Source organism: Symphalangus syndactylus, chromosome 8, assembly GCF_028878055.3.
Source record: "Symphalangus syndactylus isolate Jambi chromosome 8, NHGRI_mSymSyn1-v2.1_pri, whole genome shotgun sequence".
Taxonomy (NCBI): domain Eukaryota; kingdom Metazoa; phylum Chordata; class Mammalia; order Primates; family Hylobatidae; genus Symphalangus; species Symphalangus syndactylus.
In genome coordinates, this window is record NC_072430.2 from 113,027,236 (window position 1) to 113,046,700 (window position 19,465).

Here is a 19,465-nt window from a genome sequence, read left to right on the forward strand (position 1 = left end):
AATTATTTTAGTTAAAAAAGGGAAGGAATTCTAATGATAAGTCACAAGATTATTAAATTTTTTAGAGTGTGTTATTTAAAACAGTAGCATACCGTAGAAACTACCATATAATACGTCTCCTATCCAAAGGCTAGATGTACTTTTGGAAAGCCATTTAGCAGTATATATCTAAAAACTTCAAAGGAATAATATTTTTGATCTTATAAATTTACTTCTAAAATCGAGCATAAGGATTTAGAATGGGGGAACTGAATGGAAAAAAATGTTCATTGAACAAATTATTATAATGAATGTTTCAACGAGTTTAAATTTCTAATGAAGAACTGGTTAAATAAGCGCAAATATATGCATGTAAATTTTATAAAGAGTTTGCAGCCTTGGGCAATTATTTTGTCACACAAAAAAATTCAGGACTAAACTTGTATATAAATTGAGAATGCAGATGCTTAAAATAATAGGCAATGCTTCACAGACATAGAATGAAATGAAATTGATGAAGTACTAGCTGGGCATGGTGGCCTGTGTCTGTAGTTGCAGCTACTTGGGAGACTGGGCCGGGAGTTCAAGATCAGCCTGGGCAACATAGGGAGATGCCATCTTTTAAAATAATAACAACAACAACAACTTCAAGAAATATGTGAAGTATATGAAGTACTAACAGTGTTTCTTTCTGATTGGTTAGAATTTGTAAGATTTTTTTTTCCTCCTCTCTTTTATGTTTTACACATTATTCAAATATTTTCTTTTTTTCTTTTTTCTTTTTTTTTTTTGAGACGGAGTCTCGCTCTGTCACCCAGGCTGGAGTGCAGTGGCGCAATCTCAGCTCACTGCAAGCTCCGCCTCCCGGGTTCAAGCCATTCTCCTGCCTCAGCCTCTCCGAGTAGCTGGGACTACAGGTGCCCGCCACCACACCTGACTAATTTTTTTGTATTTTTAGTAGAGACGGGGTTTCACCATGGTCTCGATCTCCTGACCTTGTGATCCGCCCACCTCGTCCTCCCAAAGTGCTGGGATTACAAGCGTGAGCCACCGCGCCCGGCCTATTCAAATATTTTCTACGAAAAGTTTTACTATTTTATTAAGAGAAAATAATAAGTAGTAAATAATATTTTTTTAAAAGAAATGAGGCAAAGTCTTCCTGCTTCCAGTCAGATTGTAGGCAGTTGCAACAATAAGTTGGGTTAGATGCAAAATTAATAACTTGTAAAAATGAGTTGAGGATGCCAAGAAATCTAAATGAACTAAATTCCAGAAATGGGCAAGCCCTTCCTATGAGAGAAGAGACCCATAGCTGCGTGTATCCCTAGGACCACAGTAGAAGGGGAGAAAACAGGCTATTGAAGGGGACAAAGAGAAAAGAGACAAGCTTTTATACCAATAGCAGACAAGGGCTGGCATAAAGGCTTAGAATTCCAAGGAGTAAGCCCTAGTCTTAGTGAGCTATGATCCACCAGGCAATTCTTTGCCGTGAGGTCTTCACCGAGTGCATGCGGGAAGTATGCCAAAGGCTGGGACAGGCAGAGGGCTCAGAGAAATTCCTTGAGATGTGCACAGGGCTCTCACAGAGTGAAAGGCAGCAGTTGGCTGAAGGCATGTATCAGGACAGAGGAGCTGAGAGGCATCCCTTGAGGCACGTGGGACCCTCACTAACTGCATGACTGATGCAGCCCACAGGCCAGGAGAAGGGCAGGGAAGCTGAGACAAACCCCCTAGAGATGCATAGTTCTCACTGAGCGCAAGGCAGCAGCCAATCGCAAGACCAGGCCCCTGGAACTTCTGACTAACCACCTTCAAGTTGGGGTTCCCACGAACCCCTCTTTAGGCTCGATTAATTTGCTAGAGCAGCTCACAAAACTCAGAGAAACATTTATGTTTACTATATATTATTATAAAGGATATTTTAAAGGATACAAATAAACAGCCAGGTGAAGAGACATATAGGGTGAAGTCTGGAAGAGTCTGAAGTGCAGGAGCTTCTGTTCCGGTGGAGGTGGGGTGCACCACCCTTCTGGTAAATGGATGAGTTCTTGTTCACCTTCCTGCAAGCCTCCGTAAATTCAGCTGTCTAGCAGCTCTGTATATCCCATTTTCTTGGCCCTTTTATGGAGGCTTCATTGGATTAGCCTGATTGAAACATGGAAAACCCTTGCTGGGTTTCCCCATTTAGTCTGTTAGTATTAGATTACATCCTTTTTGTCCAATCACATTTCTACACCATTGTCCAATCTTAAAAGATCCCATACTATATAATTCTGCTTATATGACATTTATGAAATGACAAAATTATGGAGATGGAAAACAGATTAAGGGTTGCCAGGTGTTTGGGATGGTGGAGAGGAGGTGGTGTCACTATAAAGGGACAGAACAAGGAGAACTTTGTGCCGGTGAAATCGTTCTGTACTTGATTACAGTAATGGTTACAAAAATGTACATATGATCAAATGACATAGAACTATAAATATGCGTGTTGCATCAATATTAAATTTCTGGTTTTGATATTTTAGTAAAATTACGTAAGATGTAAGCTTTGGAGAATACTGGGTGAAGGGAAGCTGGGGCATTTCTTACACTATTTTCTACTTCTTTTGAATCTATAATTATTTTAAAATAAAATAATTGAAAAGGAATGAACCATTTATAAATGTAACAATATCGATGAATATAAAAAACAGTATGTTGACAAAGAAAGTGTATGCTGTAACATGTAATCCTAAGAAGTCTAAGAATAGTCAAGAAGTATATGAAGTATGTGAACAGAGAAAGCTAATCTGTGGTGACAGATATTGGAGCAGTGATTTCCTGGGGGTGGATGGCAGGTGTTTCTTTGACTAGCAAGGGACACAAATGAACTTGGTTTGTCAAAACCTATCAAAATGCTCACTCCAGATCTCTACATTTTATTGCATGCAAATTACAGCTCAAAAAAGTTAAAGGGAATTAGAAATAAGATTCCGAAAATGACATACTATTTCTTTGCCAGTTTATTGGTAAAATAGCCCCATATCATACATGAGCGTCTCTTCCCTTGCAGCAAGAATTCTTTGAACGCCTCTATGTAATGTATACTGTTGGCTACTCCATCTCTTTTGGTTCCTTGGCTGTGGCTATTCTCATCATTGGTTACTTCAGGTGAGTGATGCCCATCACTTTCCCCATGAAGGGACACATTCTCTTTCCTATCCAGAGAAGACGTAGAGGTCTCACAGTATTTTCCAAATGTTTTCCTCAAATGCAAGTTTTAAATTCAGCCTAATGTTATTATATTATTTGACAATTAATTTTTCATGACAAATTCAGGGTTCTTTGTTTAAAAACTTAAAGCATCAAAGTAGTATGAAACCTTTAAGCCAATAGATATGTATCGCAGTATATTTGTTGCAAAGTGAGACAGCATTGAGTTGAACGAGTTCCCAAGTGATTTTGGTGCTACTGGACAAAAATTCATCTTAAATAATCTCCCAAATTATTGGATATCAGCACATAAAGAAACAGTATTTATTGCTTTTGTTATGGTTTATTTTTTATCCACTTTAACATGTGTCCAATTCCATTCAACTTAATCTAAATCATTACAAAATTTTGAGCACCAATTCAGTCAGCCCTTCATATAACGGGATTTCACATCCCCAGATTCAACAGACTGTGGATGGAAAATACTCAGAAAAAAAAAGTCTGGTTGTGTTTGTACTGAACATTTACATACTTATTTTTTGGGTCATTTTTCTCTAAACAATACAGTATAACATCTACTTAGATATCATTCACATTGTATTTGGTATTATAAGTAATCTAGAGATGATTTGAAGTAACAAGATGATGTGCATAGGTTATGTGCAAATACTGCACTATATCATATAAAGGACTTGAGTATCTGCAGATTTTGGAATTTGTGTGGAGTCTCGAACCAGTCCCTGCTGGAGGGGAGCAGGCTGGTTCGTGGTGGCAGCAGTCGCCCTGGGTGTTTCCCCCATTTTTAATTTTATCCAAATTTAAATACCGAATATTTCTCTCCATAGACGATTGCATTGCACTAGGAACTATATCCACATGCACTTATTTGTGTCTTTCATGCTGAGAGCCACAAGCATCTTTGTCAAAGACAGAGTAGTCCACGCTCACATAGGAGTAAAGGAGCTGGAGTCCTTAATAATGCAGGATGACCCACAAAATTCCATTGAAGCACCTTCTGTGGACAAATCACAATATGTAAGTGTTTTCACCATTTTCTCTCATTACTAATTTGTATAACATTACAAATAAGTACGATTTTACAGTCCACTAAACATGTTAACTTGCTTTTACTTATCTCTGAACTAACTAAAATGGATTATCAATTTGTATAGTGATGTTTTCTCCCTCAATTCTGTCCTTTCATGTCTAATCAATCATTTTATTAAAAGTTCTTGGTTTTTTTCCTCAAGAATATTCTGGAATGGAAACTGCAAAATGCACAAGATTGGAATGGTATTTGGTGTAGGCACCACAGCAACTGTCATGGGGCTCACCACTTTTGAAAGTAAAAAATCCGTCAGCAAAACCAGAAGCTTGCAATTTAAAAGCCCATGATATTTAGTCCCTTTATTGAATACTCAAAGACTTGTTCCAATATAAAATTTTATGTTACTTGATTCTGCTCTTGAATGTCCTGGTGGTAGTAAATAGATTGATCCAATAATTTACTCAATTAGATCATTGAAGCAATATATCTGAAATTAGGTATAGTAGATTGATTGTCTTGATGGTGTGAATTAATACCCTGTCTGGATCTGTGCCTTTGCCCTATAACTTTATAGTCCCTGCTGATTCTGATTCTGGGCTGGCACTGTGATTTGCTTTCCCCAACAGAAGGAAGTGGAAGCAACAGTGTACCAGCTAAGAGTAGACCTCTAATGAGTGAGCCTAGTCGAGACAAGCCTAGCCCAGATCAGCCGAACTACCCAGCCCATCCACAGATTTATAAGATACGTTAAATGTTTATTGTTGTAAGTCACTAACTTTGGGGGCAGCTTGTTTTGCAGCAATAGCTGCATAAAAAGACCAAAATAAAATAAATTCAAGCTAGAAATATGGGCAACATTTTCTTCTTTATGCTTTTCCATATGTTCCTAATTTTCTGTGATGGTCGTGTATTATTTTTATAAAGTGAAAAAATTGAGAAAAGGTGATTTTTTTGGTAACTTCTTAAAGACAAAAACTTGTTTTAAAAATAGAATCAAGTCCACAGTCTTCAAAAATGATGCATTAAAATAACTGTTTTGGCCTCTCGACAGTTTTGACTTTACTGTGTAAAGGAGACATATTAGCCTGAAAAAGAAACTGAAGACTTGTTTTTTATTGGTCTAATGTTGGCATCCAGTACAACGAAGAGTTCTAATATGATGCAATTCTGGTTTATTTGTAATAGATCGGGTGCAAGATTGCTGTTGTGATGTTTATTTACTTCCTGGCTACAAACTATTATTGGATCTTGGTAGAAGGTCTCTACCTGCATAATCTCATCTTTGTGGCTTTCTTTTCGGACACCAAATACCTGTGGGGCTTCATCTTGATAGGCTGGGGTAAGGCATTTATATCTCGGTTCTTTTCAAACTGGATGATGCATTTGATGACATTCTATCATGCCCATCATTAGCATCCCTACAGCCATTTTCCTGAAACAATCACTCCCATTCTTATTTTTTATCTCCCTTTCTTTTATTGTTCTATTCTTAGACAAAAATAATAAAGATCAAGTCTATAATTCTCCCAGTGGTGACGAACTTTTAAAGTTATTCGTGGCCAGTATTCTTAGGCCAGATTCTTGAGAGGATTCTTTGGAGGAAATATAAGAGAACTCATTGTAAGCCATACACATGTATAACTAAATGTCAGTGTTCTGCTTTATCAATAATTTCATCTTACAACTTTTTATTTTTGAATTTCTAAGCCATGATGATATATTTTTGGTTTGTATTTCTAGGTCATATGATGAGAATGCCAGAAATGAATTTGTAGGACCATCCTGACTGTATTTAACAAATACAAATTACAAACTAATTATGTGGACTTACCATGTGTTTTAGAAGGAAATTATTCAAATTACTTTTGGCATAAGTAATTAAAAAAGTATTCAGTTCTCATTTCAAAAATGATTTAGCAGTACAAGGGGGATTACTGGATTAGACACTGACTCAACATGACATGGAGAAAAGAAATTGTTTGCTTGTTAAAAATTAAGGGAAATTAAAACTCATACGTGGTGAAAATTGAGAAGAGGTTGGAGATTAACAGTTGCAGATCTCAACTGCTGTTTTAATATTTAAATTAGGAGGTGCTCAGCATAGGAAAAAAATTCACTAAGTAGCTCACGACTAAATTTGAAGGTTTTTTTCCTCTCCAAAATAAGAATATGCCTTTGCCTATTTTGCCTTAACTTTTTTTCTTAACAACTGAAATGTGAAGTAAAGAATGCTGAACTTTCTGCTAGCTAATTAATAACCTTTAAGAAGACAAAGAAAATCAATTTACTGTTAAACTTATTTATTATGAAATAATCATCACAATTAAAGTTGTATATTTGTAGACAGCTCATCTGTTTTAAGGCTGCTTCTTATCTTTGACTAGCAGTTACTGAAAATAAAAAAGAGAATATTTTGCTTTTTTAGGATCCTTTGGAAATTTTCTTGACAATTTGTGGTAGTTTGCCTTCCTTCAAATCAAAATTATATCTGTGAACCCCCATAATTATTAGGAGTTGGAAAAGGTGTTGATAGAAAATTCAATAATGAGTGTAGACGTTTGTTTATTTGGGTTATATTTTATTTTTCAAATTTCTTCATCATTGCTCACATTTTTAATAAATTCTTTTTTTCTCTTTATTTATGCCTTGATAGCTACCTGGTGCAAGCCTCCTTATTAACTCTTTATTTGGGCTTTATCACTCAGTCTGTCTCTCCTTACAGTTAGGAGTTTGTCCCACTGAATCTCAGAAAACATAAATCTTTCTATGAAAAACAGAATGTAAAGAAAAGCTAAGGTGCTAGTGAGCTTCTATGCGAGTATGATTTCTTACCTTCCTTTACAGCTTTTATTAATTTGTCCACAAAAGTTTAGGCATAGAAATGACAACTACAATAGAAATCTTCATTTCATGAACTAGTTTGAGAACACACATGAAAACTAGTCGACTTTTCATGGAAACTGTCTGTGAAAGCATTTTACATGCCATATTTTCCTCACTTAATTAGCCACAAGTCAAAAGAGTAATAACTATTATTTATGGAATTATGGTTCTATAGCTAGTCTGTCTTCTGACTCTCTCTTTGCATTTCCATTCTTTAAAAATACACTCTGGTCTAGGGCATATATAATGAAAATAATAGTAGTATTCTTTTAAGATTCTCTGTCTGCTCCTAAAACTCAGCTATCATTGAATGAAGTACATATCAAAATCTGTTTGATTTATGGATTGTCTTTCTCTTATCTCAACACTGACAGACTGATTTAAAAACATTATTTATATATCTGATTCATTTTTCTAAATTCATTTTCTAAATGATCAAAAACATTATATATGCTTTGCAGGATACTTTGCTAGAATAATTGAGAGTGAGCCCAATTTTATACTTACTTGCAATGATGTGATTTACTGGCTTCATTAGAGCAGAGAACTTGCTTAAATTCCTTTGTTACTCATTTGGACCCAAATGTTTATAACTTTAAGCTCTTTTCAGCTAGATAAATACTCAGAACTCTGTTAGTCACATTGTAGTGATGTGTGGAGTTACTCTTATATTGATTGTGATGATCCTTTTCTTTTTAAATGTTTTATTATTTTATTTCTTATTATTTGTTAGAGATGTGGTCTTGTTATGTTGCCCAGGCTGGTCTTGAACCCCTGGCCTCAAGCAATCCTCCTGCCTTGGCCTCTCAAAGTGCTGGGATTACAGGTGTGAGCGACTGTGCGCAATCTGATTGTGATTCTTAAAAATAAATTGGAAGGAGGCCGGGTGCAGTGGCTCACGCCTGTAATCCCAGCACTTTGGGAGGCCGAGGCGGGTGGATCACGAGGTCAGGAGATTGAGACCATCCTGGCTAACACGGTGAAATCCTGTCTCTACTAAAAATACAAAAAATTAGCCAGGTGTGGTGGCGGGCGCCTGTAGTCCCAGCTACTCAGGAGGCTGAGGCAGGAGAATGGCGTGAACCCAGGAGGTGGAGCTGGCAGTGAGCTGAGATCGTGCCACTGCACTCTAGCCTGGGCGACAAAATAAATAAATAAATAAATAAATAAATAAATAAATAGATAAATAAATAGGAAGGAAAGGAAACGACAATCTGAAGAAGAATAGGTGTCATATCTGACCTTTACTAAATTAAGGACAAATACTTAAAATAACTGTTTTTACATTTTTTTATTATAAAACAAGATGTATAGAGAATAAAGGTGAATACTAGTGATAACTGTTTCTTTTCTTTCAACCAAGCATTGTTATTTCCCCTATCCTTGTCTCAGTTTTCCCATAAATAAGGTGCTTTATTCTTAGTTCTATTTTATTTCAACTACACATTTTCCTCTATTTTAATTCTGTATGTAAAAGGTATCTCTTGTTTTTTATTGTTACTAAATATGGTAATTTATTTCTATATTAGCAGCCATCCTTAATTTTCAACTGTCAGATGAAACACCAGTATGTACATATCATCATATAAAAGCACCTATCCTAGTAATACCATCTTACATAGAATATTTTCACACAATATGTTCCCTGAAAATAATCAGGAGACAGTCCCACACTCCCATTTTATTCCGTTCGTAAAATATCTTAATCCAACAAACATTTTTTGATCATCCACTTGGCAGTAAGTGTTTAAACACAGAGACATGTGTTAAAGTCTCCCACACAAGATGCGTGCACTCTGACCCTTTAGGTTATTTTGTTTGTTTGTTTTCTTGTTGTGATCATATGTATCATATTCAACATTTTTAATTTGTAGTTATTTTAAAGTTAATTTAAAGTTTTGTCTTCACGAAACTTATTTATTTTGTATTGACATGCCTTATGAAAGTAACTCCACTTTGGGAGGCTGAGGCGGGTGGATCACGAGGTCAGGAGATCGAGACCATCCTGGCTAACGTGGTGAAACCCCGTCTTTACTAAAAATACAAGAAAATTAGCCAGGCGTGGCAGTGTGCGCCTGTAGTCCCAACTGCTGGGGAGGCTGAGGCAGGAGCATGGTGTGAACCCGGGAGGCGGAGCTTGCAGTGAGCCGGGATCACGCCACTGCACTCCAGCCTGGGTGACAGAGCAAGAATCCGTCTCAAAAAAAAAAAAAAAAACTCAACTTTCAGTAAATGCACATATTGGATAACATTTAAATTTATATTAAATTTACTTAATTTAACATTTAAATTTAAAACAACATTTACGTGTCAAGTATTTTTGCCTTTATTTCTGTGTTCTAAATTATGTAACAATTCATATTAAGGCTGGTGATCAAAAATCCTTAAAGGATCCCAAAGTAGTTTTCTGTTCTTTATTCTTCCATGGTAGTCTCTATGCTAGTCTTATGCATAAGATTCTTTAAGAAGATGAGGAAAGCAATTCCATGAAGACATAGTGCCTGTGTATGATATTTGATATAATTATCATCTAAAACATAATGCCAATTCAACCACCATTAATAAATATTGTATAGAACAGCATTCAGGAAGTACCTGATCAGAAGCATGTAAAGGAAGCAGAAGATGCAGATATAAGAATGATAAAATGTGAAAATTGATGAAAGACAGGCAGACACTTTTTGAAGATAACCAAGATAGAACAGCAGAGGGATCTATGTCAGGCCATATGGTAGGATCTATGCCAGGCTGTATGGTGGATTTATATCTAATCATCCTACCAGAAGCAGCTGTCCCCTCCCAATTACATAGTATAACTTTTATTTATTCTTCATAGCGCCAATTCATAACCAAAAGCAACTGAAGTTGCTTTGTTAATTTTGACTGCTTCTCCAGAATGTAAGTTTTAGAAAACAGGGATTTGTTTATTTGTTCATTATTTATGTCATTTAGAACAATCTTTGACACATAAATAGACACTTAATAAATGATTAATGGAGAAATGTGATAGATAGATAGACAGAATATGCAAATGGAACCTAAGAAATAACCAGAATTAGGTAGGTCTATTTTGACAAAAAATTCCTAGAATACAGAATTTGAGCAGATTAAAAAAAGAATACTATAGAAACAAGAAATAAAATTGGAATATAGAATCATAAAATTCAGTAGTGGTATAGGCAGGCTGAACTTAAGTTAGATGGTCACCAAGGAGACCAAAGACATTATTGTGCATATCATCATTTTCATCTTTTTCTGAAAATTTTCTTTTTCTAAGCCTATTTCTTTGTTCACTTTGTTGCTAAGAATATAAAAAAAACTACAAATTTTTTTTAAAGGTAAAGAATTTAAAATTATGCTTGATAAAAAATGTTCTTGGCTAGACCAAAATTTTGTTTTCCCCTTTTGTAAGGTGCTTCCTAGAGTCTTCCTTATGGTTTCTGTATATCCTTTATTTAAACCTCTTTCATAAAGGCCACATAATCAAAAGTCATCTCTTAAGTCTTTCAGTCCCCTACTGCAGTATTCCATAAAAGTTATGGTTCATGATTTTTTTGTGTGTGTGATGTCAGAGTTTAATCAAATACAACATGAGCTGGACAGTGAACTTTTACTGGGGGGCAAAAGAAAGTCGGTATAATGGATTTGATGTTACAAGCCCAGAAGGTGTTTAGCACTTATGAAGGACAAATATCTCGCACTAAAATCATCAGACAAATATAGTGGTCACCCTTTTCTGTTAATGCATGAAAATGCTTCTGTCTTGTGCCAATATGAACTAAAAGAAGAGACTAAACTGGTTAAAACTTCCTGATTTTTATAACTTGCCTCGGTATGCCTTCCACTTTTAGGATGAAAAAATTCTAAGTTTTTAAAACAACAGCATCTCTCAGCTTTTCAGGAGTCCCTGTTGTTGCTTCACTCCTTGAGAGCATGTGATGGTCAGCATGACAAGAGTCAAAGTCAAATGCCAACCATTGCTTACTTCCGACCCTAGGAACTTCACTCTTCTCCAAATATGGCTTTTCCCTACACCCCTCAAATGAAAATTAGGCCAGTTTTTATCTTCAGACTAGAGGAACAAATAACATCAATATTCTTGCTAATTTCTCAAACTGACATGATTAAAAATTAAGTGGACTTTTCTTGTTCACATATCAGAAATTTTCATGTCTATTTTTCTCTCTGAACTGCTAATAGTATATTCTTATGTATGGTGAATTTGAGGAAAAAAACCCCTTAATCTTAAAATAAATCTAGTCTCTGAATCGTTTTCTGATTGCAGGGTTTCCAGCAGCATTTGTTGCAGCATGGGCTATGGCACGAGCAACCCTGGCTGATGCGAGGTGAGTGAAAAGGCAGAGGAAAAGAGAGAACCTCAGATGTTCTCAAGACTCAGGCTTCCTGCTCAGAATTCACACTCGCTACTGTTCTTGATGCCATTGCTCTTTAGGGATGCCACAAGGAAAATTACCTTGATGCGATGATAGCTTCCAACACATTACCAGCAAGCTGTGTATTCCAGAAGTCATAGAGCAGAAACACTTGCAGACTAGATGAAGGTGCCTGACCTCCATAGATTATGAAACAAATTTAAAATATAGTGTGAGAAGCAAGTGGAAAGAGATAGGTAAGAGAATCCACTTAGGATTTAGTGCAAGCAGGTTGAAGAACCACACTACCTGATTCCTAGGATAGGCAGCATTCATACTCTCTCTCTCTCTCTGCCACATCAACTTTCCCTGAGGATGGTGTGGTTATGAGGACCTGGGATAAGGTGGCAGGAAGGGGAACTACAGACACAATCTGGTGCCCTGGGCCAGTGACACATACTCCCTCATAGAGATGGAGGGGCAAGTACACTGGCCACAGTTGTAGCTTCCTAATTAGCCTGCCGAGAAGTTCTGGGTTTTATTTGTGGCCCTTGGGAAAAGGACATGTGGGAAGGAGTTCCATCAATCAGTGGCTGATGATGCCCTCAAAAATATTAAGAACTTCCTGTGTATCAGGGATTGTTTGTGGCTCTTGTATATTTAGTATATTATGAATGTTTAGAGCCCAGTTGCCTCATGTGTCTTTAGTACCTGTGTTTAACACACATGTGGTCTACTAACTCATCCTTATCTATATTTAATGCAAACTGTGGGTTTCATCCATCCCATTTGTTATCATATCTTCTATAGCAGAATTAAATATTTTAAAATAATAAACACACATTAGAAGTGGAATTTATCTCTAACTGTGAGTCATTAAGTTCTTCCAGGTAGCATGGAGCTAATTTAATGTATCATTTTAAAGTACGGGGCAACAATGCTGTAAATCTTTTAAAATGTATCATTTTTAAGAATACATTTTAATGTATCATGGTACACCTAATACATTTAAATAACCATTTAAGTGTAAAGGGTACATTTGCATTAAATAGTAAAGAATCCTTTCTTTATATTTTGACAGACCTGAGTTCAAATCTTGATTTAACTGCTTTGCTCGGTTAGGGACCAATGGACCCAAAACACATGATCTCTTTGTGTATCAGTTTCTCGTGTATAAAGCAGAGATAATAATGTATAAATGACATTAATACATTATTATGAACACTTAGCATAGTACCTGGCACTAAATGGGAGTGTGCTGAGAAGGAGCTCAGGTACAGCTGTCTTATAGGCTTGTTCTGCTACTTCTTGGTTCTGGAACAGCAGATGTACAACCTAACCTCTCTGATCTTTCCAAACGAAAAACCTGATTCCTTCACTTTCCAATGTCTAAACCTTTGGTTGTCACCCCTTGCAGGATTAGGTGTCAATTCTTTAGTGAGGCTTAGAAGCCCCTTCAGAGTCTGGCCCAGCCTCCTTTTCAGCTTCAGCTCTTGACACAATTCCACACCCACACTCAACCTTGGCACAGACCATTGGAATGTTCTCGTACCACTTGCCAACCTGTGATGAATAAATTTCCCCCATTAATCACTACCACCTTTGCTCATGATTTTGTGTTTATTATTTATTTCTAATGCAGATATTAAATTAGTTTTTTTCCAAATGTTAATCATGCTTACAAAGCTCTGGTCTTTGGCATTCTAAGTGTAAGGTTCTGGTTGATTTGGCTGTGGTATGTTCTCCTAGTGGAATGCGGAGCTGCTGAGCTCTGTTGGTACGGATATGCAAAGAAATAAAAATACACTTTTAAAAGGAAAAAGCAAATTGCAGAATAGTGCATACATGACATTTTTGTATGACAGAGGAAAGTAAGAATATAACCTTTGTATTTGTTTGCGTATGCATAAACATGGGAAGCATACACAATAAGGTAATAAAAGATGTTATCTGTAAGGAGAGGGATGGGGTCAGAGGCAGATAGGAACACGGGGAGGACTGAGACATCTCAATGGCTGTCTTTTTATATAGTTTGATTTTAAAAATGAGAACATATTGCCTATATGTAAAAGTTAAACTTTAAAAAAATGTAGTTCTTAGTATGTACTGAAAATGTTTTACCCTTAAGGAAAAGTCAAAATGGTATTTTATTATCTATAGCTTGCTCATTAATAAAAATTAACTTTGTGATAACTTTATTATCTAGAATTAAAAAATTATCATCATATCCCACAAATTTCTTTATATTATTTACCATTGCCACAATCAATACTGGGTTTTCTGAAAAGAGAAAGAAACTAAAGACTTTTATTTATGTGTCTTTAGTTAGAAAAGACTGTTTCAAGTGTTATGTTAAAGTGCCAAGTGGTACTAGTTTCTTATTTCTGTACTATTTATTCCAATGTAAGATCTTTACTAGTACAAACCAGATTGGGTGAGCATGAGTAAAACTTAATTTGAATTCAATTGATGTCATTCAATCCAATAGATATTTATTGACTACCTACATACTGTTCTAGGACTTGCAATACATCAGAACACAAAAACAACAGTGATCTCTGCCCATGTAGAACTTAAACTCAGGGTGGAAGGGAAGCACCAAATATAAAAAAAAGGCAAATTATATAATTTTTAAATTAAGTACTGTTAAAAGCAAACTTTTTAAAATTAAGATAAGGTCATGGATCTTATACAAATAGAAAATGAACACCTGTCAAAGATTTTTAAAAAAATTTTTATTTTAGGTTTGGGGGTACATGTGAAAGTTTGTTCCATAGATAAACATGTGTCACAGAGGTTTATTGTACATAATATTACATCATCCAGGTATTAAGCCCAGTACCCAACAGTTATCTTTTCTGCTCTTCTCCCTCCTCCTACCTTCCCCCCTCAAGTAGACCCCAGTGTCTGTTGCTTCTTTGTCTTCACAAATTCTTATCATTTAGTTTCCACTTATAAGTGAGAACATGTGGTATTTGGTTTTCTGTTCCTGTGTTAGTTTGCTAAGGATGACAGCCTCCAGCTCCATCCATGTTCCTGCAAAAGACATGATCTTGTTTTTTTTGTGGTTGCATAATATTCCATGGTATACATGTACCACATTTTCTTTATTCCGTCTGTCATTGATGGGCATTGAGATTGATTCCATGTCTTTGCTATTGTGAACAGTGCTGCAATGAACATTTGTATACATGTGTCTTTACGGTAGAATGCTTTATATTCCTCTGGGTATATGCCCAGTAATGGGATTGCTGGGTTGAATGGTAGTTCTTCTTTTAGCTCTTTGAGGAATCGCCATACTGCTTTCCACAGTGGTTGAACTAATTTACACTCCCACCAACACCATATAAGGGTTCCCTTTTCTCTGTAACCTCACCAGCATCTGTTATTTCTTGACTTTTTAGTAATCACCATTCTAACTGGTGTGAGATGATATCTCATTGTGGTTTTGATTTATATTTGTCTAGATATATTTTAACCTTATTAATTAATGAGGGAACTACTAAGAAGTTATGATTGATTCCAAGGAGAAATCTAAAGAACCACATTTACATTCAGTACAATAAATACCAAAAATTTACAAATAAATGCAAAAACTACTCAATACTTACAGGATACTAATCACATTCCACTGAACATCACAGCTAATTTTCATTTCTATGGACAAGAATAGTTTGCATTCATTTTCTATTGCATTTCTATGGATAAGAATAACTTGCATTATTGTAAGGATTCTACAATTTTTGAAGTAAAATAGAATTGCTGTAATGTCTGTGAGAGAGAACTTTCTCTATCAGTGAATTTAAATTATCATGGCTCATTCTAATAATAGTAAAAGTGAAGTATCAATTGTATGACATTTAGAAGACTATTACCTTTTGTGGCTCTGGAAACATGGTTGACTCTCATCACAATAAAAGTAATTCAGTAATATTTATAATTCTCTACTCATCTTCAAGGGGTAGCTAATAATATGAAAATCAATACCTGTTACACTTTTTCCCTCCACTGGGTTGGGTGTTTTAAGATAAGATTTCTTTGTCTATTTGTTTCTTAATTGGAAGTGTGGGGTTGGAGTTTTTGGTAAAACTTAAAATTCTACTTAATACTACCCATTTGCTTTGCCAATTTATTCATGAAAGCTTTTTTTTCAATGTCTCAGGTGCTGGGAACTCAGTGCTGGAGACTTCAAGTGGATTTATCAAGCACCAATCTTAGCAGCTATTGGGGTAAGTTTAAAAGTTTATATAGTTAAAAAAGAGATGAAAAATTAACCTGCTGCTAAAATCCAGAGAAAGTGTGTCTGTCAGTGCATTCTACAATAGATTTCAGGAACTCTCATGTACAGCAACATCTATTGGGAGAGTCTGGAACAGAGATCAGACGCTTATTGTGACTGACACTGAGATCCATGCAGAAAGCCTTCCTTTAATCAGCTAACACTTGGGGTCAATTCTGAGACTTCAAAATATCTATGAGCATTTATATGTTTAGGGAGTTGGAAGGCCCTATGTCTCCTTTTCATCCATTATATTATTTTACCACTTTAACATTCTGATCACCTGGTAGTAGGTCGGTGTGGCAGGGAGGAAAATGTGGAATAGCAGGAAAGCAGAGAAATTACTGAGAGAGAAGAATGGTAATATGATGTATAAAGTATTCCCTAAAGCTTTTATTTGGCATACTTCCCCCAAGGAGTTAAGTGCATCCTATACCAAGAAATATCCCACATAATTCTATCTAATAGGTATTAGATAGAATATTAGAATTGAAAGTAATGGCAAAAAACACAATTACTTTTTCACTAACCTAGTAATAGGGAGAAAGACCACAATGCATGTTGCACTGGACCTTATCTGCCTATAATATTTCCAGTGCACATTGCATCTGTGTTGCAAAGGAAAACAAAATCACACACTTCTTTGTATCTAATAAAACTTATCAAAATGTTTACTCTTGATCTTCTTTGAAGACTTTAAGGCATCAGCTTCTTTAGGCTTGTTAAAGAGATTATACCACCTTGTGTTTTCCTGGTGTCCATGTATGTAATACATATTACAAGCATTTTAAAAAAAACAATTACTATCTTGATAATAAATGTTAAATTAGAAAACAATGTAGCAACTTGATTATTAACTAATTTTGATGTTTTTCTTTGTTTCCCAGTTTCATATTCTTCTTGTTTTCTTTTGGACAATGTGTCACCTACTTTGTCAGAAGGGCAGTTATTAATGTAGTTAAGGTATTGTAACCTCATCCAAAGAATCAGATAAAAGCTTATTTACCTCATAGGAAAAATGCATAAAGAAAATAGGAGAGATCAAAAGGAGTCTTCAGTTTAGAAGCCCATTGAAATAAATGTTTAGAGAGGGGAAATAAAATACAGAACATGTTTAGAGAAGCTATTTTGTATCCTTGCTAAGCCATCCTATTAACAAATTGGTGCCAATGTCATATATCCTAGGAGAAGCTCAAAAATCGATTATGGATGAATGCATGGCTTAAATGTATAAACACCTGTATTTTTAATTTTTAATGTAAATGAAATGCTGCTATATTAATTTAGTGATAAACAATCCTAGATCTGTAACTATATCCCTGAGAGACATCAGTGAACTTAAAGATAAAAATTAACTGCTCAGATTTCCCTTTCACTCATTGGTATTTAATCCTTATTTACAGTTTCAAGCCTTTTAATTTCTTCCTTTCTAGTTCCTCCTCTGTGTGTTTGCTTCTCCATATCTTACTATTATCTTTTTAAGGGAACAATCTATATCTTATTACTTTTTCTTTGCCTTCAGTGTCTTGTACTGAGACTGACCAGTAAGAGTTAATTAATGCTCTTAATTTTACCCACATTTTAATATAATGATTATATAACGATTAAGTCTGATTTTACATTTGATGAAAAGGAAGGACCTATTGAAATCCAAGAGATCCTTGTAAAATTATCAGGAATTGAAGCAAAGGACAGTGGAGAAAAGGAAATCCTAGGGCATTTTCCATGGAAATGACTGATTTTTATCCAAAGCTTTATAGTTTGTTTACAGATCTAACTCACTCACATCATCAACATGGATGAAAAATTTATTTTCTGAGATTTGTAACTTGCAATGTGAAACAGTAAAGCTAGGTGATTAAAAGCTAGAAGATTCGCCATTGTGAAGGAGAAATAGAAGTGATGGCACACTCAATAAACTTTGAAGAAAATTAATGTAGAAGGCCATTTTCATCTTCTTGAGCTAAAATTATGACAGTTCTAAGCTAAGAATTCTGAAGTACTTTTCCTATATTATGAAGTTGATTTAATCTCAGAAATCACAGCTGAGACTCAAGAATATCTTTCTGTTCACTAAGTTACCTTTTTGTTTCATTATTATAATTTAGTGTTATCACAATTCCCTTGAAGGTTCTTAACTTACTCACAATCTACTAGTGTATCTGAAAGTTTTCATAAAATGTCAAGAATTGGATTTGAACTAAATAATTCACTTATTTAATCAATAATTTAGAGATGGCTGAGTTATGAAAGAGAAAAACTAAAAAAGCAAGTGGAAAACTAAAGGAAAGAAAAAATAGAATTATAATGAAAAGCTCCAAGGTATAGTCTTCAATTCAAAAGAGGGAAATACCTCAAGAGACAAGAAGATACACCTCAAGAATATAGAGCTCCTAGGAGAGAGATTTGACCCTCCTGGGAATAAGAATGTGGAAGGCCTGTGTGGATAATTGTGTGATGTGTAACACCAGGTAGTTAGATTGCTAGTGGCACCGGTTCAGAGGATCAACTTGAAGCACACACAGAAATCCTGGAAATCCAGGAGTTTGGATTATACATAGTGAACCCAAGTTGATATGTTTTAAAACCTGGATTCCAAGGACAGTGATTATTTCACTTAGAATGCCAAAGACCAGAGCTTTGTAAGCATGATTAACATTTGGAAAAAAACTAATTTAATATCTGCATTAGAAATAAATAATAAACACAAAATCATGAGCAAAGGTGGTAGTGATTAATGGGGGAAATTTATTCATCACAGGTTGGCAAGTGGTACGAGAACATTCCAATGGTCTGTGCCAAGGTTGAGTGTGGGTGTGGAATTGTGTCAAGAGCTGAAGCTGAAAAGGAGGCTGGGCCAGACCCTGAAGGAGCTTCTAAGCCTCACTAAAGAATTGACACCTAATCCTGCAAGGGGTGACAACCAAAGGTTTAGACATTGGAAAGTGAAGGAATCAGGTTTTTCATTTGGAAAGATCTCAGGGCTTTGTTGAAGCTGGCAGTGGGTAACCACTGTGGGTGTCTGCTGGGTGGGGGTTTAAGCCACAGTGATGTGAAGTGGAAAGGACATGGGTCTGAGAGAGTTAGGGCGTGGAATTCTGAGCTCTGTCCCTTCACACTTGGCATGCACATTCTCCTCATTTCCATGACCTCCCCCATCTCATGTCACCTTATCTTCTCCCTCCTGCTGCCTCAGCTCCACACAATGGCTTTCTTCAGTTCCCTGAACATGCTACACTGTTCCCACCTCAGGTCCTTTGCCTGTGCTGTTCTGTATGCCTGATGTACTGTTCCTCCTGCTTGTCCATTCTTCCTTCAGGTCCCAGCTTATGGACAACCTCTTCAGACAGCCCTTTTCTGACCACTTGACAGTGTCACAGTGGTTACAGCATAGGCTCTGGGCGAGACTGCCTTCGTTAGAATCCCAGGTCTGCCCTTTTGTTGAGGGTGCAGGCTGAAATTTTATGGTACAGGCTGGCCTTGGGCAAGTTACTTAAACTCACACTCCCCTTTTGCCATCTACAAGATGGGAATAATAGTGTAGATTACGAGAGTTAATCATTGGGCTGCATTAGGAACAGTGGCTGGCGCATAGTGCTATAAGCATTAGCTATTATCATTTTTACTTTTCACGTGTTAATAACTTGCTCACACTCCAGGTAGATTTCTCCTACTCCCTGCAACACATTAACTTAAAAAATGTCTCCATAA

The 19,465-nt window shown here is 35.9% G+C and overlaps 1 protein-coding gene across 5 annotated transcripts in view; it reads left to right on the forward strand.

The window, feature by feature from the left end:
- The window catches only part of PTH2R (parathyroid hormone 2 receptor), an 85,183-nt gene that overhangs the window by 34,816 nt on the left and 30,902 nt on the right, over window positions 1-19,465 (forward strand). For all 5 annotated transcript variants that reach the window (XM_055290423.2, XM_055290425.2, XM_063645034.1 and 2 more), the window contains exons 5-9: window positions 3,032-3,129; window positions 4,017-4,206; window positions 5,405-5,558; window positions 11,388-11,448; window positions 15,638-15,704. In XM_055290423.2, coding sequence (XP_055146398.1) covers window positions 3,032-3,129; window positions 4,017-4,206; window positions 5,405-5,558; window positions 11,388-11,448; window positions 15,638-15,704 — 570 coding nt within the window. The remainder of the gene's footprint in view (window positions 1-3,031; window positions 3,130-4,016; window positions 4,207-5,404; window positions 5,559-11,387; window positions 11,449-15,637; window positions 15,705-19,465) is intronic.